The 17,494-nt window shown below is 53.7% G+C and overlaps 1 protein-coding gene across 1 annotated transcript; it reads right to left on the bottom strand.

The window, feature by feature from the left end:
• Positions 1-2,702: 2,702 nt before the first annotated feature.
• On the bottom strand, positions 2,703-16,485 carry C12H1orf127 (chromosome 12 C1orf127 homolog). Its single transcript, XM_069544376.1, is given in 8 exon segments — positions 2,703-3,007; positions 3,391-3,588; positions 4,065-4,195; positions 8,523-8,761; positions 8,902-8,998; positions 9,310-9,428; positions 11,561-11,683; positions 16,336-16,485. Coding segments are annotated over 8 exon segments (1,263 nt in total). The 3' UTR covers positions 2,703-2,801.
• Positions 16,486-17,494: the final 1,009 nt, after the last annotated feature.

Below are 17,494 nucleotides of genomic sequence, written 5' to 3'. Positions count from 1 at the left end.
AGGCTGGTGATTTGGGGTAGAAGATGTGACGTCTCATGTCACCAGTGGTCACCTCCACCACGCCAGCCACCCCAAGTCCTCTGGGTGCAGGGCGAGAGTGGCCCGAGCCCTCAACGAGGAGCCCTGGGAGTCACCTCTCCTTCTCGTGGGGTCTCTCTCACCCTCTCCTTGTCCCCTCCCTGCTGCTCTTGTCCATCTGATGTCCAGCTTTTTAAAACCAGAAGAAAGCAAGGCTCCTGCTTCGGCCTTCAGGTTCTGCTGGTCCCCTCCTCCCCCCAACTTTCTCCCGCTGGAAGGCGGTTTTTCTGTCCCTTCCACCCTCCTCAGGACCCTGGCACTTGCCTTGCCTCTGCCTGGATGTCCCCTACCCCAGCTCTTTCCAGACCAACTTCCTCAGAGGGTTCACCGCCACCATCCTACCCAAAGCAGCCTGGGATGTGCTCACATGCTGTCCATTTGGGGCTCTTCAGAGCACTTGGTGGGATCTAGAATCATCCGTGCGTGTGTTCACTGTTGCTTGGCCTGCCCCTCACATGCACGCACGTGGGCCTTTCTCTGTCCCATTCCCCCTTCCTCCGCAAGTGGACCAGTGCCTGCACAGACGATGCACTCCGTAACTAAGTGATGCGGTCCAGGAGAAGCTCTACAGCAAGGGAAGTGATCCAGGAACCAGCCAACAGTGAGCCCACGACAGCAGCGCTGGGCTCCAACCATTGCCCCACCAGCCTCTGCAGACCTTCTAGCCCCCCTAAGCCCTGGTTTCCTGTGAGTTGCTCCAGGCTTCCAAGAGGTCAGGGCTTCTTTCCTCACCCGTCCAGGCCACCGAGCCAGCTGTCCAGGGCAGTGGTCAGAAGCTTGGTCCTCCTCCTGCCGGCTTCCCCTCTAGGTGTCAGGCTTGCCCTGGCATGGGGGGCCGCCATCCCTGGGCAGTGGCTACCCGCAGGGGAAACGCCTGGAGGGGCGGGGGTAGGGGAGGCGGTGCGGAGGGGACAGGCCTTGGAGTCACGGCTCCGATTCAAGAAGGGAAATCATCTGAGCTTTTAAAAAATTAAATGGAGTCAGTAATTTGATTTCAGAGAGAAGCTGAAAACCTCGTAATGGCAGGAGCAGCTCAATTCAGTGGTGAAAAGGAAAAGCCTTAAATGGGGCTATTAAGCTTTTGCCTGGGATGGATCTGCCCGGAGAAGTAGGAAGGAGGGAGGGCGGGTGGGGGGAGAAGTCATCCTCGAGGTAGAGACCGTTTATCAGCCAAGACAACCCTGATTATTTATTTATTTATTTCGCGTTCCGGGGCGTTGCCGAAGGCCTCCTCTTCTTGGCTGCATTTCAAATCCCACTTCCAGTGAAGGGCCAGCCTGGGGGTGGGGGTGGGGCTGCTACCCTTCCAGGGAAGCGCTGAGTACCCGCTCTGGTTCAGGCCGCAGCTGGGCTTCTAAGCTAGAGAGCCTGGGAACACTGGTGTCCCTGGGGGTCAACAGGGGTCACCAGAGCTGTCCAAGCCAGCAGAGTGCCAGCTGCTGCCATGGGAACTAGAGGAAGGGAGTGGTGAGTCATGGAAGCAAAGCAGCAGCACTCCCCGTTCCTCTCCTGCGGTTCCTCCCATGAGGCTCTTTAATGACCTGGGGCCCTGGCCCTCTGACTTCTCACATCACAGCACCTTATCAACACCTACCTTCTCAGAAGACATCTGAACTATTGTTCAGTTGCTAAGTCGTGTCCAACTCTTTGTGACCCCATGGACTGCAGCACACCAGGCTTCCCTGTTCTTCACCATCTCCCAGAGTTTGCTCAAACTCAAGTCCATTGAGTCAGGGATGCCACCCAACTGTCTCTTCCTCTGTTGTCCCCTTCTCCTCCCACCTTCAATCTTTCCCAGCATCAGGGTCTTTTCCAATGTCAGTTCTTTGCATCAGGTGGCCAGAGTATTAGAGCTACAGCTTCAGCATCAGTCCTTACAATGAATTTTCAGGCTTGATTTCCTTTCAGATTGACTGGCTTGATCTCCTTGCACTAGAAGAGTCACAAGTCTCCAGCACCACAGTTCAAATGCCTGGTCCTTTGGCATTCAGTCTTTTTACAGTCCAACTCTCACATCCTGAGCTATGGCTGCAAGCTTATTATGCTCTGCTGGAATAAGCAAACATCCTCTCTGCCTGGGCCTGGGAACCTGACTGTTCAGCTTCTCTAGATGGCAGCAGAAATGATCTCAAGAGTGGCTCACAGGCTCTGAGTTAGAAGCCTGTGTCCATCTTCTCAGTGGCCCCTAAACAGACCCATTGGGAAGAACCATTGTCACCCCCTATGTAACTGATTTGGAAACTGAGGCACAGAGAGGTTAGTGCCTTGCCCAAAGTCACCCAGCTAAAGAGTGAAAAGACTGGGACTTGAATCACAGCAGCCTGGCTGCAGAGCCTACAACCCTTCTTCTTTCCCATGCCTCACACGTTTAACAGCAAAAAGACAAACACAAAGGCCCTGAGTGTGCACTCATGGGTTGTCCAGGCGGGTGGGTGTGCATGCGTGTGTGCTCAGTCTCGTCTGACTGTCTGTGACTCTGTGGACTGTAGCCCGCCAGGCTCCTCTGTCCATGGAATTCTCTGGGCAAGAATACTGGAATGGGTAGCCATTCCCTTCTCCAGGGGATCTTCCCAGCCCCAGGATCCAACCCACGTCTCCTGCATTGGTAGGTCCTGAGCCACCTGGGAAGCCCCAAGCAGGTGGGAGGCATGCCCAAATGATGCCCACCCCACCCCCATCCCTTGCACTAGTCATCCCTTGGGGCATTGCCAGGACTCACCCCGCTAAGGGAGTTTCTCAAAGTCCCTCGTGAAGTTCTGAAGCTCAGGAGGCCTGTGCCCTCCAGGGCTTGATGCCAACATGGGCTCTGTTGGCTCCTGTTGGGGGGTCCCCAGGCCAGCAGGGAAAGGGTCTCTAGGTTCAGCTAGGCTGGGTGAGGAAATGGTTGCTTGTAGTCCCTTTGTTTGCTGGACATGTGTGTGCCACCCCACTCAGCCTGCTCCACTAGCCAGCTGTGCACTGACCTAAGGCCTTGGACTCTATATGACTCTCCCATAGATGAGGCGGTGGGCTTCTCGGAGGCAAAGGACAGACAGCTCTCAGGAAGGACTGTCAGGTGGCTGCACTCTGCTGGCAGCTTCTCAGCGGTAAGAACTGGCAGGAGGGCTGCTGGGCCCTCCCTGTGCTCTGGCTTGGGCTAGGTCGAGACCTTCAGATGGGCACCAAGGCTTGGCACTGCACCTTGGAAGTAACTGTTGGGGCAGTGATGGTCGCATGCGCCCCCAGCAGGAGGGTGAATCCCCTCCAGATCCCGACTTGGTTCTGGGAATGACAGATCCAGGTGCCCTCTGACCCCTCCCCAGGTGGCCCCACAGCTTCCATTCTGGAGCTGGTTTGCTACCACTTTCTCAGGGGACAGTGGGAAGCCAACACCTCTCCAGCTGGGCTGGTCTTCAAGGGCCTTGTCAATGGCTAGACCTCCTGTTGGCCTGGCCAGGGCCCCAGACATGGTCCAGTTGGCTGCCACCTCCCCCTGTGACAGTCCTCCAGGAGGAGAGGACTTCCTGGTAGCTGAGGGGAGGGAGGATCTGTTCAGGCCTAAACTGTCAGGGTCACAGATAGCCTGAGACCCCCAGAGAGGCAGGTGGAAAGGAGACAGCTGAAGACAAAGTTCCCTGGGGGCAGGAAGAACTGGACAACTACTATGGGGAGACCAGGGGACCAGGTCACCCCACTTTCCCTGGGGGAGCTGATCCTTTGGGAAAGGAAAAAAAGAAGCCAGTAGGTGAGCATCTTCTTGCACAAGCTGGCTGTTTGCAGAAATGGTCCAAGCCCCTTTTGCAGCGAGAGAGCAGTGGAGAGAGAAAAACCTCCAGAAATAAGATGTGGTCTCGGCCACCCTGAGAATGGCAGCCTGAGGAAGGGCTGGTGGCAGCTGCGACCTCGGGCTGGTTCTCTAGGCCCGGCTTCCAGGCTCCAGCCACAAGTCCTTGGAGATGTGCCTCAGTTTCCCCCTGTTTTTGTGCACAGCCACAGACCCTCCCTACTGCCTCCTTGTGCCCAGTCCCGAGGCTGTGGGGGGATGTGAGCCAGGCAGGACAGCTGGGCTGCACTCAGGTGGGAGCTCTCGGCGAGGGTTGGGGGCGGGTGGTGTTGGGGAGCTTTCTCAAGAGAATAGCTAGCATTTGAGGAGGAGGAGACAGGGCCAGAGGTCAGAGTGGGGCTCCCTATGGAAGAATGGTGGTGAGAGAGGGTGGCCTTGTGCCTGGTTGGGTCCACTGATGCCTCGTGGGGCTGTGCCCTTTAGTGGAAGTCAGGGAGAGGGACTTCCATGCGCCAGGCCATGGGAAGGTGGGTGAGCGGAGCTCTGACAAAGCGCTTCCCAACAAGGATCTATTGCACAGCACGTGGCACTCTGCTTGATGTTATATGGCAGGCTGGATGGGAGGGGCTTGGGGGAAGAAGAAAAGATACATGTACATGTATGGCTGAGTCCTTTGCTGTTCACCTAAAACTACCACAACATTGTTAATTGGCCATGTGTGTGTGCGTGTTAGTCGCTCAGTTGTGTCTGACTCTTTGCTACCCCATAGACTATAGCTCACCAGGTTTCTCTGTCCATGGGACTCCCGTGGGTTGCCATTCCCTTCTCCAAGGGATCTTCTCAACCTGGGGATCGAACCTGGGTCTCCCACATTGCAGGTAGATTCTTTACCATCTGAGCCACCTGGGAAGCCCTGTTAATTGGCTATACCCCAATACAAAATAAAATGTTTAAAGTTAACAAAAAAGAAAGAAAGAAAGAAAGCCCTTCCTAGAGGCCTCCAAATGCAGCTGGTCCTCAGTTTGGAACTGGGAGAAAGTGGCAGATGGCATTCCTGCTGGAGGGGTTCCTGGAGATGGTGGGGAGTGGTCCCTAGCATGGCAGCTGAAGCAGACAATTCCTTCCTGAACCTCTCAGAAAGGAAGCAGAGGTCAAGTCCTTCTCCTAAGAGAGCAGAATCCTCCCGACACCCTGCTGGAGGGGCCATTTGGGTCCTCCTTTTTTACAGACAGGGAAGCAGGCTTTGGAGTTCAAGTTCAAGCACTGGAGTAGAAACTGTCCTCATCGGTTGAATTTCACAGACCCTTGACCTGGAGTCCTTTCTGAGACCAAGTAGGCATCAAAATCTATTTCTGAAATTGAATCACAATTTCAGCTCTTCTGTAAATTTTTATTTATTTTTTGTTTCTGGGTCTTCATTGCTGCACATAGGCTTTCTCTAGTTGCAGAGAGCAGGGGCTACTCTTCATGGTGCTCAGGCTTCTCGTGGAGGTGGCTTCTCTTGTTACAGAGCACAGGCTCTAGACACGCAGGCTTCAGCAGCTGCAGCATGCAGGCTTGGTAGTTACAGCTAGTGGGCTTTAACAGCACGGGCTCAGTAGTCATGCCACACGGGTTTAGTTGCTCCCCGGCATGTGGAAACTTCCCAGACCAGGGGTCGAACCTGTGTCCCCTCCATTGGCAGATGGAGTCTTATCCACCAAGCCACCACAGAAGTCCCAGGTTTTCTGTAAATTGCACCTGGTCCCAACTCTCTGCCTCTCTGATGCCACCAGCTGGTTCCACCTCTGAGCCATTCCCTATGTTGAGACCAAATCCATCAGCCCAGCCCCAGGAAACATACAGAACAGACTCTGCCTCCACCCCATCGACATCCTGGGTGAGACCGTTCTTTGTTGTGAGTGGGGACCTCCTCTGCACCCCAGCAGCATCCCTGGCCTCTACCCTCCACGTGCTAGTAGCATCGCCTTGCCTTGTCATAATCAGAAACATCTCCATCTCTAACTGTCCCCCGGGAGGCAAAAATGCACCCCACCCAGTTGCAAATTCTGGCTCACAAGTCAAATATAGCCCTTAGACATGTTTGGTTTGGCCTGCAGAGGGTTTAAATATTTTCTAAATTAACTGACAAAATTTTATAAACAGCTTTTCCTGAAAAGTCACGTTTGGCCACGCCAGCCTGCCTCCCTACAAGGCAGGAATGGGTTCCAGTAAAGTGAAGCTATTTTTCTTTTTTTTTCTTTTCCTTTCTTTTCTGGCCACACCACTCAACACGTGGGCTTTTAGTGCCGTGGCCAGGGATCAACTCCATGCCCTTGCATTGGAAGCGAAGAGTTTTAACCACTAGACTGCCAGCAAAGTCCAAGGCTACTCTGTCTAAAGTGGTCTGGTGGCTGCCAGTGCCCCAGAGTGCCCACCACCCCCTGCGGCTCCTACGCTGAGCCTCACGGCCTTTGTCGTCCAACACTCGGGCCAGGTGTGGGTGAAGAGCAAGATGTGAAACAGGGCAGGGCCCCCGATGGTTTTCTAACTCTCACTCCTTTACACTCCCCACGTTTTTGCCCGGAACTCCTGCTTTAAAATGTAAAACAGGTGTAGCTAAACGGCCCTCTTGGTTTCTTTTCCAGGCTGGACACTCCATTGCCTCCACTGTCCTTGACACCTCTGATCTTAAATAATCAGGATTTCCCCCATAGGTTCTAATCACCTTTTGTGGGGGAGGAAGGAGATTTTTTAAAATCTATAATGAGGAATTCCCTGCAGTCCTGTGGTCAGGGCTCTGTGCTTCCACTGCAGAGGGCTTGGGTTTGATCCCTCGTCGAAAAACTAAGATCCCCCATGAGGTGTAGCCAAAAATTAAAAAAAATAAAGCGTGTGTGTGTGCTCAGTCACTCAGTCATAGCTGACTCTGTGGCCCCATGAACTGTAGCCCGCCAGGTCCCTCTGTCCATGGAATTTTCCAGGCAAGAAGTACTGGAGTGGGTTGCCATTTCCTACTCCAGGGGATCTTCTCAACCCAGGGATCTAACCCAGGTCTCCCCTGTCTTCTGTATCGGTCAGTGGATTCTTAACCACTGTGCCACCTGGGAAGCCCAGGCAAATAAAGACTAACAGTTTAAAAATTATCTGCAACCTCCAAGTGCTTAGGCACTAATATTCTGGTAGATTATCCACATATCATCTCAAGGAAATGTTCTTTGTCTAAAACTTTTTAAAAATTCCTGCTGAAAATTCAATCCCATGGGCATTTATTAAGTGTTTACCAAGGCCAAGGCAGTCTGGTAAGGCCCACAAAGAGCAACATGCTGAACCAGACAGGGCCCCTGATGGCAAGGAGTTCCCAGACCACAGGACAAGACAGGAGCGTGCACCAATAACTATAATAAGAATAGAAAGACCTAGAAACTGCAGGGGATATACAGGGAAGGCATGCTGGAAACCAGGGAGGGGAGAGGTTCATTCTGGCTGCTGGTATTAAATTAATAACAAGGAAGAGAACATTCTTTCCTCGTGTAAATCTTTCGAGAGAGGCCAAAAAGACTTCCCAAAATGTTCTTATTGCTGTTGCCAGCTATTTTTGTATTTTATGTACTAGGTCCCTACCAAGAACCTACCCTCTCTTCAAAGCCCTAGACAAAGGTCACGTGGTCCTTGGCGTCTCCCTCCCCAAACTCGCCTGCCCTCTGTTACAACTCTCTGGACATTTCTTCTTTCCCCTTCCAGACAGGCCAGTACTTGAAAGCAAGGACAGAATCCGGTGAACTCCGTTTCCTCCCACGGGGCCTCACGCGTGGCAAATGCTTAGTGAATATCTGTTGGATAAAATTCTGGCCCTCCCTTTCCAAAATCAATGTCATCGCTGCAGGAAACTGTTAAAACAAAAACAGCCGAAATGTGTAAAAACTTTCAGGAAAATTTCCATTTTTAGCAGACTGTTAGAACTCATCCCCGCCCCGCCTCTTCCTTTGTTTCTAATTCTGAATTTGGGGCTAGATGGTAGGCAGTCCCCCTTTTAATCTTTAAATATAGTTCTGAATATAATTACATTTTTATGCAGCACCGAAACATCATATCCTGGTAACGGGGCATTCTTGCACTATTAACATCTGAGTTAAATCTCCTTCGCGTCTGTCTTCTATTGAGGACAGTTAGGAAGTCGAAGATGAAAGTGATCAACATCATTTGTGAATTATGTGTATTTCCTTATGCTGTATTTCAATGGGTTTTGCTCCTGGTGGTTTTGAGAATACCAGGTTGTCTGGTAACCGCGCTTTCACCAAAAACCCCTTTCAAGCAGAGAATCCCAGCATCTTGGAGTGTAAACAGCACGTGGAGAAGAGGGCCCGACTTGGGTTCAGAAATAAGTGGCATCAAGTACTATTCTTTGCCGAAGAGCCTACTCCCTCCTGTAGGTGACCCAAGAAGCTGGAGCCCACACAGATTGCTGGAGGATCGAAATGGAAGTGGCTCATTTTGCTCCAGAAACCCCACTGAGCTCCTAAGAACCATCACCTCCAGTCCTCAGAGCAGGTACCCCTATTCTCATTTTGCAGGTGAAAAGAAAACAAGGCTCAACAAGGTTAAGTGACATGCTGAAGTCCTGCAGCTAGAAAGTTAACGTGCCCCTTCCCTCTCCCTGGCGCTTTGACCACATCACCACATCAGCCAGCAACCACATCACCACCGGTTCCCTTGACCTTCCTGTTCCTGGGCCAGTTCCAGCCAGTGTGCCTGATGCCATTGATTCCCTGGCTGGGTGTGGGACATGTCAAGCCAGGGGAAAGGAAGCCTTATCATTGGAGAAAGAGCCACAGGCTGAACCAGCCCTCTCTGTGACTGGGGTGGGGGAGCAAATTTCCAGCTCAGGGCCATCCTATAGAAAGCCTGCTTTCCTGGGGCTCCTTGGGCCTCCTGGCAAAGCTGTGGGGCCATGAGGCGTTATTTGCGCGTGTCACGGTGCATCCTGTGCCCTGTGGCTGTCCCTCCCCTGGAGCCGCCCTGACAAGACTGGCAGGCTTCCAAGGTGTAAGTGGCAAAGGTCCATTTTCTGCTGGCCTCACCGTGCTGCTCTGGCGCCTCTGACTCCTCACCACCTCAATGGCCTGAGCAGAAGGGGCCTTCAAAAGGGGCAGGATAGCCAGCACCACTACCAAGGCCCTGGCCTGGACTTGGTACACCCCAGCCTCCAGGACACAGGTCACCACAGTCTCTGTCTTCAAGACGTGGGACTGGAAGACTCGGGAATTTTAGTCTCAGGCTCTCCTCTTGTGGCTCAGACAGTAAAGAATCCGCCTGCAGTGCAGGAGACCTGGGCTTGATCCTTGGGTTGGGAAGATCCCCTGGAAAAGTAAACAGCAGGCTACCCATTCCAGTATTCTGGCTGGAGAATTCCATGGACAGAGGAGCCAGGTGGGCAACAGTCCATGGGGTCACAAAGAGTCAGATCCAACTGAGCAACTTTCACTCACTTCTCTGAGTAGGAGCCTCTTTAGACCAGATCAAGCCTCTGCTTTGGGATGTGAACAAGACCCCCAACTCTGACTGGAGGGATGATTCTGGAAGGACACGTGACACAGAAAGATACACACTCTGCAGTCACATGGACAAGAGGGTGGTGGCAGGACCACAGCCAGGGGCCACGCCCATGGCCGGCGCAGTACATTTTCAGGATCAGTGATGTGAGATGGGGTTTCCCAGGCGGCACTAGTGGTAAAGAACCCACCTGCCAGTGCAGGAGAGGTAAGAGACTCGGGTTGGATCCCTGGGTCAGAAAGATCCCCTGGAGGAGGGCATGGCAACCCACTCCAGTACTCTTGCTTGGAGAATCCCATGGACAGAGGAGCCTGGCCAGCTACAGCGCATAGGGTTGAACAGAGCCAGACATGACTGAAGCGACTTAGCTCACTTGCTCGCTCAACACGAGATTACTTGGAGTTGAGTGTCACTGCCTCGGCTGGAACGTGGCTGCGCTGAGGAGGAAGAGAAGAAAAAGCCATCCCCAGCACCGGGGGACCCCACTGTGCTCGAAAGCCCACGAGGAAGCAGGTGCTGAGAGCAGCTCTGCTGTGGGAAACTCCAGAGATGTCTCAGCCAAGACTTCTTCAGCTCAGTGACCTAGCCTGGTGCCCCTTCCATTACCAAAGCTGCCCTTAAGAAATAAACCTTGTATCAGTTGTTTACACTTTAGCAAGAATTTCGTCATGTCAGCCCTCTCACGGGGCCGTTTTAAGCCAGCTCTGCAGTGGCTAAATGAAAGCATCTGTCTCTGAGTAAATGGATTTCAAGCATTGTGAATAAGAAAAGAGATGTTTGAGGGCTTGGTGAGGCCATCCCTAGTACCCTAAAGTCCTCAGAGCCCCGTCGTAAAATCTGGCCCATGATAAAATTCTAATACCCCCATGTCACATCTTAGTCGCCTCGGATCCACCCGCTCAGGATGAAGCCTTGGATCCACCTGACTCTGCACACAGAGTTCCTTAAAATTTAATTCCCCAAAAGTAGGAAGTAGTTTTCCCGGCCCCTCTGTATCACACCCCAAGCTGGATGAAATAGTTATCACATCCAGGGTCTAGATCAGGGGTCCTGACCGCTGTCAGACCACAGAGCCCTGGAGAGCCTGGTGAGGACAGAGGACCCTCTCTCATCTATGTTCTCAGAGCCCCTGGAGACCACCTCAGGTTTTCCTAGGAGTTTGAAGACCCCTGGGTTTGGAAAAGCAGATGATTCCACTTTTCATCCAGTCTCCACACTCCATCCCTACTCCACATTCACACTCGTACCCACCAGGAAGAGGCAAGGTCTGTCTGTGCCAAGCAATTTGAGAATGCACGGCTGAGGTGGGGTGGGGCCGCTGGCACAAGGTGCCCAGAGGATGGAGGAACACAGAAGGAACCAGGGGACAACGCAGCCGGAAAGGCAGGACCTTGGGGCACCCCTGGGTCCCACCCGGTGGGCCAGCGGCTCCCAAAGACTAGGTGTAGGGACTTGCCTGGTAGTCCAGAGCTTCCAACCCAGGGGGTAAAGGTTTGATCCCTGTGGGGGAACTCAGATCCTGCCTGCAGTGTGTCTCGGCCAAAAAATAAAGCCTAGGCATAGTGGCCCCTCCCCACAAGCAGCGGGAGCCCTGGGGGGCGTGCAGCACCTGCTGAGGCTGGAGTGACTCCCGCGACCTCGGAAACTGCTCCTCCGGAAGCAGACCCCCGCCGACCTTCCGACCAGCCTCTGGACTGAACCCCCAAGTGTCACAGAGCTCAGGTCCAGGGACTGTGGCTCCAGTACCACCAGGAAATATTATTTAGCTGAGGTATTTTTAGCAGCAAGCCAGCTCAGAGCAAATGTCATGTGAGCCATCTTCTCTTACACGGCAACTTTGGGCTATTTAAAGAGATGGTAATTACGCTCCTGCCACCACGATCAGGACGACGAGCTGAACGCGTGATTGCAGGAGCCCCCGTCTGCCTCCCAGAGCACTTGATGCTAATGGAGCCCAATTTTCAAAGCCGCCTGCCTAAATCTGTCCGGTCTCCAGGTGGACATTTGAATCAGTGTTTGAGCCCCAGCGAATTGTTCTCCAGGGCCTCTCCAAGGGGCCACGCCTCAAGGCTCCCCACCTGGCATGGTTGCTGTCCACCCCTGACCTCCCGCCTCTGGACAGGGTCTTGCCTTGGGCTCTGGTCAGAGGGCAGGAGGTGGTGGTGATGGTCACACTGGTCATCAGGCTGATAACCCCATCAGGCTGCCATTGCGCAGAGAGGCTGCCAGCTCCCCTCTATGAGACAGCAGACACAGGGTCTGGATAAACAGGACGTACTCATTAACAGTCTGGCCAAGGAGACTGGGTCCCTGGGGGGTCAAGGAGAAGGTGACCTTGAGGGGACATACTCGGGAAGGTCGAAGAGTCAAGGGGAGGATGGGCAGGACCGCGAGGCCAGGCAGCAGGCCACTCAGTTCAGTTCAGTCGCTCGGTTGTGTCCAACCCTTTGCGACCCCATGGACTGCAGCACACCAGGCTTCTCTGTCCATCACCAACTCCCGCAGCTTGCTCAAACTCCTGTCCATCGAGAACCCATGAACAGTATGAAAAGGCCCCTCAGAGAGGACGCTTGACTCCTTATACTCCAGGGGACCCCTGGCAGGACCACTGGGTATAGAGCCGGTAGACAACCTGGCTAAAAGATCCAACACACCGTGACCCCCTCTAGCAAGGCCGTCAGGTGACCTGCACTCCACCCAGTGTGCCTGCTGCCTCAGTTCCCTTTGCAAGCTTCTAGTGGGACCTCAGCAATTGGGTACCTGGATGGCGGGAGGGGAACGGGGAGGGGCCCCCAGTCCCTATCCTAGGAGGATTAGCAGGAGGCATTCAGGAGAAGATTTGAGGAAGGGAAAGCTCACTGACTTCACATATTCAAAGGGATGTAAAATGAAGAAGGGACCACCTCCTTCCAACGGGCTACGGAGAACAGAGGACCAGCCAATGGAAAGTTTGGGGAAAGAGCTGGGCAGTACGGGAACAGGTGGCTTTGCAAGGACATGAGCTTCCCATCACTGGAGACGGTGCAGAGGGAATCATAGCACTGGGTAGACCTCGGAGGCCTCCCAATCAAAGCCAGGACCCCTCCTCAGATTCTCTTGGATGGTCTCAGGCCTCTGCCTGCAGGTACCAGTGGATGCTTCCAGCTCCACTGCCACAGCCCAAGCCCAGCACACTCAGCTGCACCCACTAACACTCTCCAAAGGAGAAGAGGAGTCAACACCTCCTGCCTTGGGGCGTCCCCGAGCCCCAGACCTGGCAGAACCTTCAAGAAAGTTGCTCCTGCCCCGGCTATCTGTCCACAGGCGCTTCTCATGGGGTGAGGGGGAGACCTGCAGAACAGAAAGAAAGCAACCTCTCCTGGCAAGCAGTAAGCAAAGGTGAGAATAAACATTTCTGCCTGAGCACAGAAGTGCTGGCAATTACCCCAGCGGGAGGCTGGTGAGGGAGCCCTGTGGCTGGGTTGTTTGCTCATTAAGACAAGAAAATCATTTATGTTCTGAGACGCTAGTGTCAACAGACCCAGGAAAATGTCGTTGCTTCAGCTGCCGCCCTGAGCCCAGCCAAGGGGGCAGCAGGGGTCCCAGGCAGGGAGGAGGTCCCGGGCGCAGCTGGCGAGGCCAAGAGCTCATGCACATGGCAGAGATGGGTCTCTCTGTGTCCCCCTGAGTTCACGCATTTCTCCCTCACCCTTTCTCTTTCCTTTTCAAATCCAATAAGCAAGGATGGAAGGAGTGCTTCCAAGGGCCGACACACTCCCCCCTGGCATTGAAGTCAGGGTGGCCACACATCACAGTTTCCTGGGAACTGAGCAGGTCCCCCCAGTGTGGGACTCAGTGCCAAAGCAGGAAAAGTCCCAGGCCAACTGGGCTGGTGGGTCCCCGTCCTCCCTGTGAGCCTCAAGACCACGCCCTCTCGGAACCTTCATCACAGATGAAAGGAAGGGATGGTGCGGGCGAGGCACCCTCCCAGGAGTTTCTGCTGCAGCCCAAGCCCTCCACCCTGCCGTCCTCTCAATTCTTTCTACTTTCTCCAAACTCCACCTCACATTTGCTTCAGACTTTGCCAGGGCAGTCTCCGCACAAGAAGGGAGTCACAGACCAGCCAAGGGTCCGTCGGAGATCATCTGATCACCCCCCATCCAAGGTGGGGAGGCGTGAGGCCAGAGGGGACTGACTTGCCTTGATGACGTCCCCAACCAAGACCACCCCCTAACTCCTCTGTACGAAGGGACAGAGAGGGGCTCCCAGGAGCAGAAAGAAACAAAAGGGACCTGAGGAGACCCCAGCCAGCTCGGCCTTCTCACTTCCCCAGCTCTGCTGCCCCTTGGCCCCGAGGGCCCTTCCTTGCAGCAGGCTTACAGTGGCCCCCAGGGAGCCCCTCCAGTGAGCCCCAGAGTCTCCTTTGGAGGTGCCGCCTTCGCTGTGGGAGTGAAGAGGCAGGAATGGGGCAGAGGAACCTCCCTAGCAGTCCATTGGTTTAGAATGCCGTGTTTCCAATGCAGGGGGCCCAGGTTCGATCCCTGGTCAGGGAACTAAGACACCATATGATGGGTGCCACAGCCAAAAAAAGAGGAGTGGGGGGTATTCCTGAGGCTGGGTGAGAGGATGGAGAGGGTTTGGCGTTTCCTCTGCCACCACGAGCACAGTCCTGCTCTTGTCCTCCGCTGCAGCCTGGAGGAAGGCAGGGTAGCTGCTGCAGGCTGGGCTTTGAGGAGGGAAAGAGTTCTGCTTAAAGAAGGAAGGGAAGACAGATCAAGAGCGAAGCAAAAACGTACGGTGCCCTTTAAGGCCCCACGCGGAGGCTATATTTAGGGCCGAGGACATTCCGCAGGACCTCGGGCAGTCTTCTCTGGGAGCAATCGCTAATCACTGCGTTGAGTTTACGGGTGCCCCTGGGCACACTTAACCCAGGGCAATGAATAGTTATTGCTCGGCCTCCCGCTTGGGGCCTGTGGGCACACTTAAGTGAGCGCGCGGATCGCTGAGAGCGGGCATGGCTCGGGTACACCCTTGGGCACCCTGCGCCTTCAGTGGGGAGAGGCAGAGTATTAAATATCTATGTGCCCCGTGCCCGCAGCTGCATTTAGCCAAGGGCAAGGCCGGTGAAACGGCTTTAATTAAAACTTAAAGCAAGTTCAAGGTGCAGACGCGGAAGCGGGCTACAGAAGTCACCAGGAATGAATCAGTCAATTCGATGAGGTCCTCAGGTGGGGGAAAGGGGTGGTAGGGAGGGAGGCCAGGGCAGGGGAGACCTGACTTCTGTTGAGTACTTGCTGCCCTCCTCTCTACATCTGTGTTCAGGGGTGAGGGGGGCCATGGCACACACCCACACCTCACTTGGAAAAGGATGCTGAAATTCGGATATCCAGGCTTCAAAGGCAGGTGGCTGGAGACAAAGCAGTCCCCTGGGCGGGGAGCGAGTCCTGCTTTTCTCAGTCACTCGGCCCAATGTCGCATGACACCGGCGACACCGTCCCCCTGGCGACAGCTTCCAGAATTACAGGCCCATAGCAGGGGGAGAGGCGCAGGAATGTCAATGGAACGCCCTGCGGCGATGCTTAGGGATTCTGGAGGTCTGGCCCTGTGATTCTCAGGAGGACTAGCCCCAGACTTGGCCTGGCCACTTGTGCCACTAAGAAGGCAAGTACGCAGGGTTTCCTTGGTGGTCCAGTGCCTAAGGCTCCACGCTCCCAAAGCAGGCGGCTGGAGTTTGATCCCTGGTCAGGAAACTAGATTCCACATGCCACAACTTAGAGCCCATGCAGCCAAATAAATATCTGGAGAAAAGGGGGGGGCGGGAGGAAGACAAGTAGGCACAGAAAGCCCTGCCACTCTATCCCTGCTCCTTGTGATTGGGAAGCAAAAGAATTTCAGAGAGGCTGGCCCATCTGCCCAAGACAGCAGTGAGCCAGGCTCAGAGCTGGAGGAGCTCAGATCCTCTGAGCTGTGGTCTGGGGACTCTCCTTGCCAGGCACACTTGTTTTAAAATTCAGACCTGAGGAAAACACAACTACAAGCAATTCTCTGGTGGTCCAGTGGTCAGGACTTTGCGCTTACACTACAGGGGCACAGATTGACTCCCTGGTCAGGGAACTGACCCTGCAAGCTGCGTAACGTAGCCAATAAGAGAAAACACAAATACAAACCCTTCCTGGGCAAGGCTCCATGTCTCATTCAAACCTATTCCCTTAGCAACAGCACAGCACCTGGCTTAGAGCAGGCGTTTAATAAATGCTTGCTGAGTGACTGGTGACTGTCATTAGCAGGTTTTTTGCACCAAACTCTTTTCATTTCTCTTTCTGTTTCCTAATCTTTAAAATGGAGACATTATACCTGATTGTGTTGGAGGTACTTTTACGACTAAAAGTCTGTAATTCCTCGACACTACCCAGCTCAAGAAGGAACTGCAAACTAGCAACTTTTTTCAATGGAGGAAAAAGAGGACAAAGACACAATGAGTATGAGTGTGTTAGTTGCTCAGTCGTGTCCTACTCTGCAACCCCATGGACTGTAGCCCTCCAGTCTCCTCCATCCATGGGATTCTCCAGGCAAGAATACTGGGGTGGGTCGCCATTCCCTTCTCCAGGGGATCTTCCCAACCCAGGGATCAAACCTGGGTCTCCCGCATAGCAGGCAGACTCTTTACCATCTGAGCCACCAGGGAAGCTATAGCTTAACTCTGTCCTCCAACTATCTCCAGTGCCAGAGAGGATGGGAAGTGGAGGACATTAGTTCGGGATCTTTAATACCCCCACCCCTACTCCATCCCATTTCCTCCCAGCTTGCTCAGACAATAGCCCAGTGGACCCAGGCATCCAGCCAGTGCCCATGAATGTCTAGAGGAGAACTGTGCCACCTGTCACCTCCAGCTGCCACCTGTGGGCCCAGCCACATCTTGAGGCTCAGGAGCCATGGCCTCTGGAAAGAAACTCGGCCTGGGAACCCCACCCCCAGCCTCAGGCCTCTGAGCCCTTTAGCTGAATGAACGTGGGCCGGCAGTGGACACATTCTTGCCCCCGTCTGGACATGATTACTGGACACTTCATTATGTAGCAGTCACTCTGCTTCAAACTTTTCACCCCTCCTTTGGAAAATTCTGATTTCCAACCCATAATTTGCTTTCTGGAAGTAGAGCAAAATTTATGTGTGCAAATGAAAGAGGAAAACATAGTTGCTGCTGCTGCTAAGTCGCCTCAGTCATGTCCGACTCTGCGACCCCATAGACAGCAGCCCACCAGGCTCCCCTGTCCGTGGGATTCTCCAGGCAAGAACACTAGAGTGGGTTGCCATTTCCTTCTCCAATGCATGAAAGGGAAAAGGGAAAGTGAAGTCGCTCAGTCGTGTCCGACTCTTAGCGACCCCATGGACTGTAGCCTACCAGGCTCCTCCGCCCATGGGATTTCCAGGCAAGAGTACTTAATAAGCTGCAATTATAGGTCAGTGACTGTTCATAGCAAATATGATTAACACCAACCCATTGGAAGCTGGGCAGTTCTCATGGAAGAGTCTTAAAAGTGAGCTGAGGCTGCTAGAGATGAAAATCTGGGTCCAGCTTCCAGAATCCAGTAGTTCAACCCCCACCAGGGAATCCTTAAAGCCAAGGGACACTTGTGGATTTCAGGAAAGTCCAGCCTTGCCAGACTGAACATCCCTTGACCGGTGTCAAGCATCTCCTCATATCTTGTCTCCCTTGACCCTCACCGATGTCCCATTGGGTTTCTTATTCCCATTTTACAGATGAATCGGTTGAGGCTCAGAGGAGGTAAATAACCAAGCCAAAGGCATGTGGCCACTCTGAGACTGCCTGGCTCATTCCAGCACTCAACCATGAGCAAGATGGATCTTCAAAGATGTCAAAGCAGTGGTTCCCATGAGGGATGCTGGAGCTGACCTCAATCAGTCACACAGCACATACCCAGGTCAGCGCTGTGTGGTGGGGCCTGAGAAGAGAGTGTATTGGTGGGGTGGGAGGTGGGGGACACTAAAGAGGAGAGTGATTACAGAAAGGAAGAGAAAGAGAAGGGAAAGGAGAGTTACTGAAATTTCTCCCCCACTATGGACCACAACCTCCTCGGGAGAAATTCTGGGCTGGATTAAGGGAGGGAGGACAAAAAATGAAGG

The sequence above is a fragment of the Ovis canadensis genome, chromosome 12, assembly GCF_042477335.2.
Source record: "Ovis canadensis isolate MfBH-ARS-UI-01 breed Bighorn chromosome 12, ARS-UI_OviCan_v2, whole genome shotgun sequence".
In the NCBI taxonomy this organism is placed as follows: Eukaryota; Metazoa; Chordata; class Mammalia; order Artiodactyla; family Bovidae; genus Ovis; species Ovis canadensis.
The sequence above is the reverse complement of the archived record's forward strand: the minus strand, read 5'-3'. Positions and strand labels throughout refer to the sequence as shown.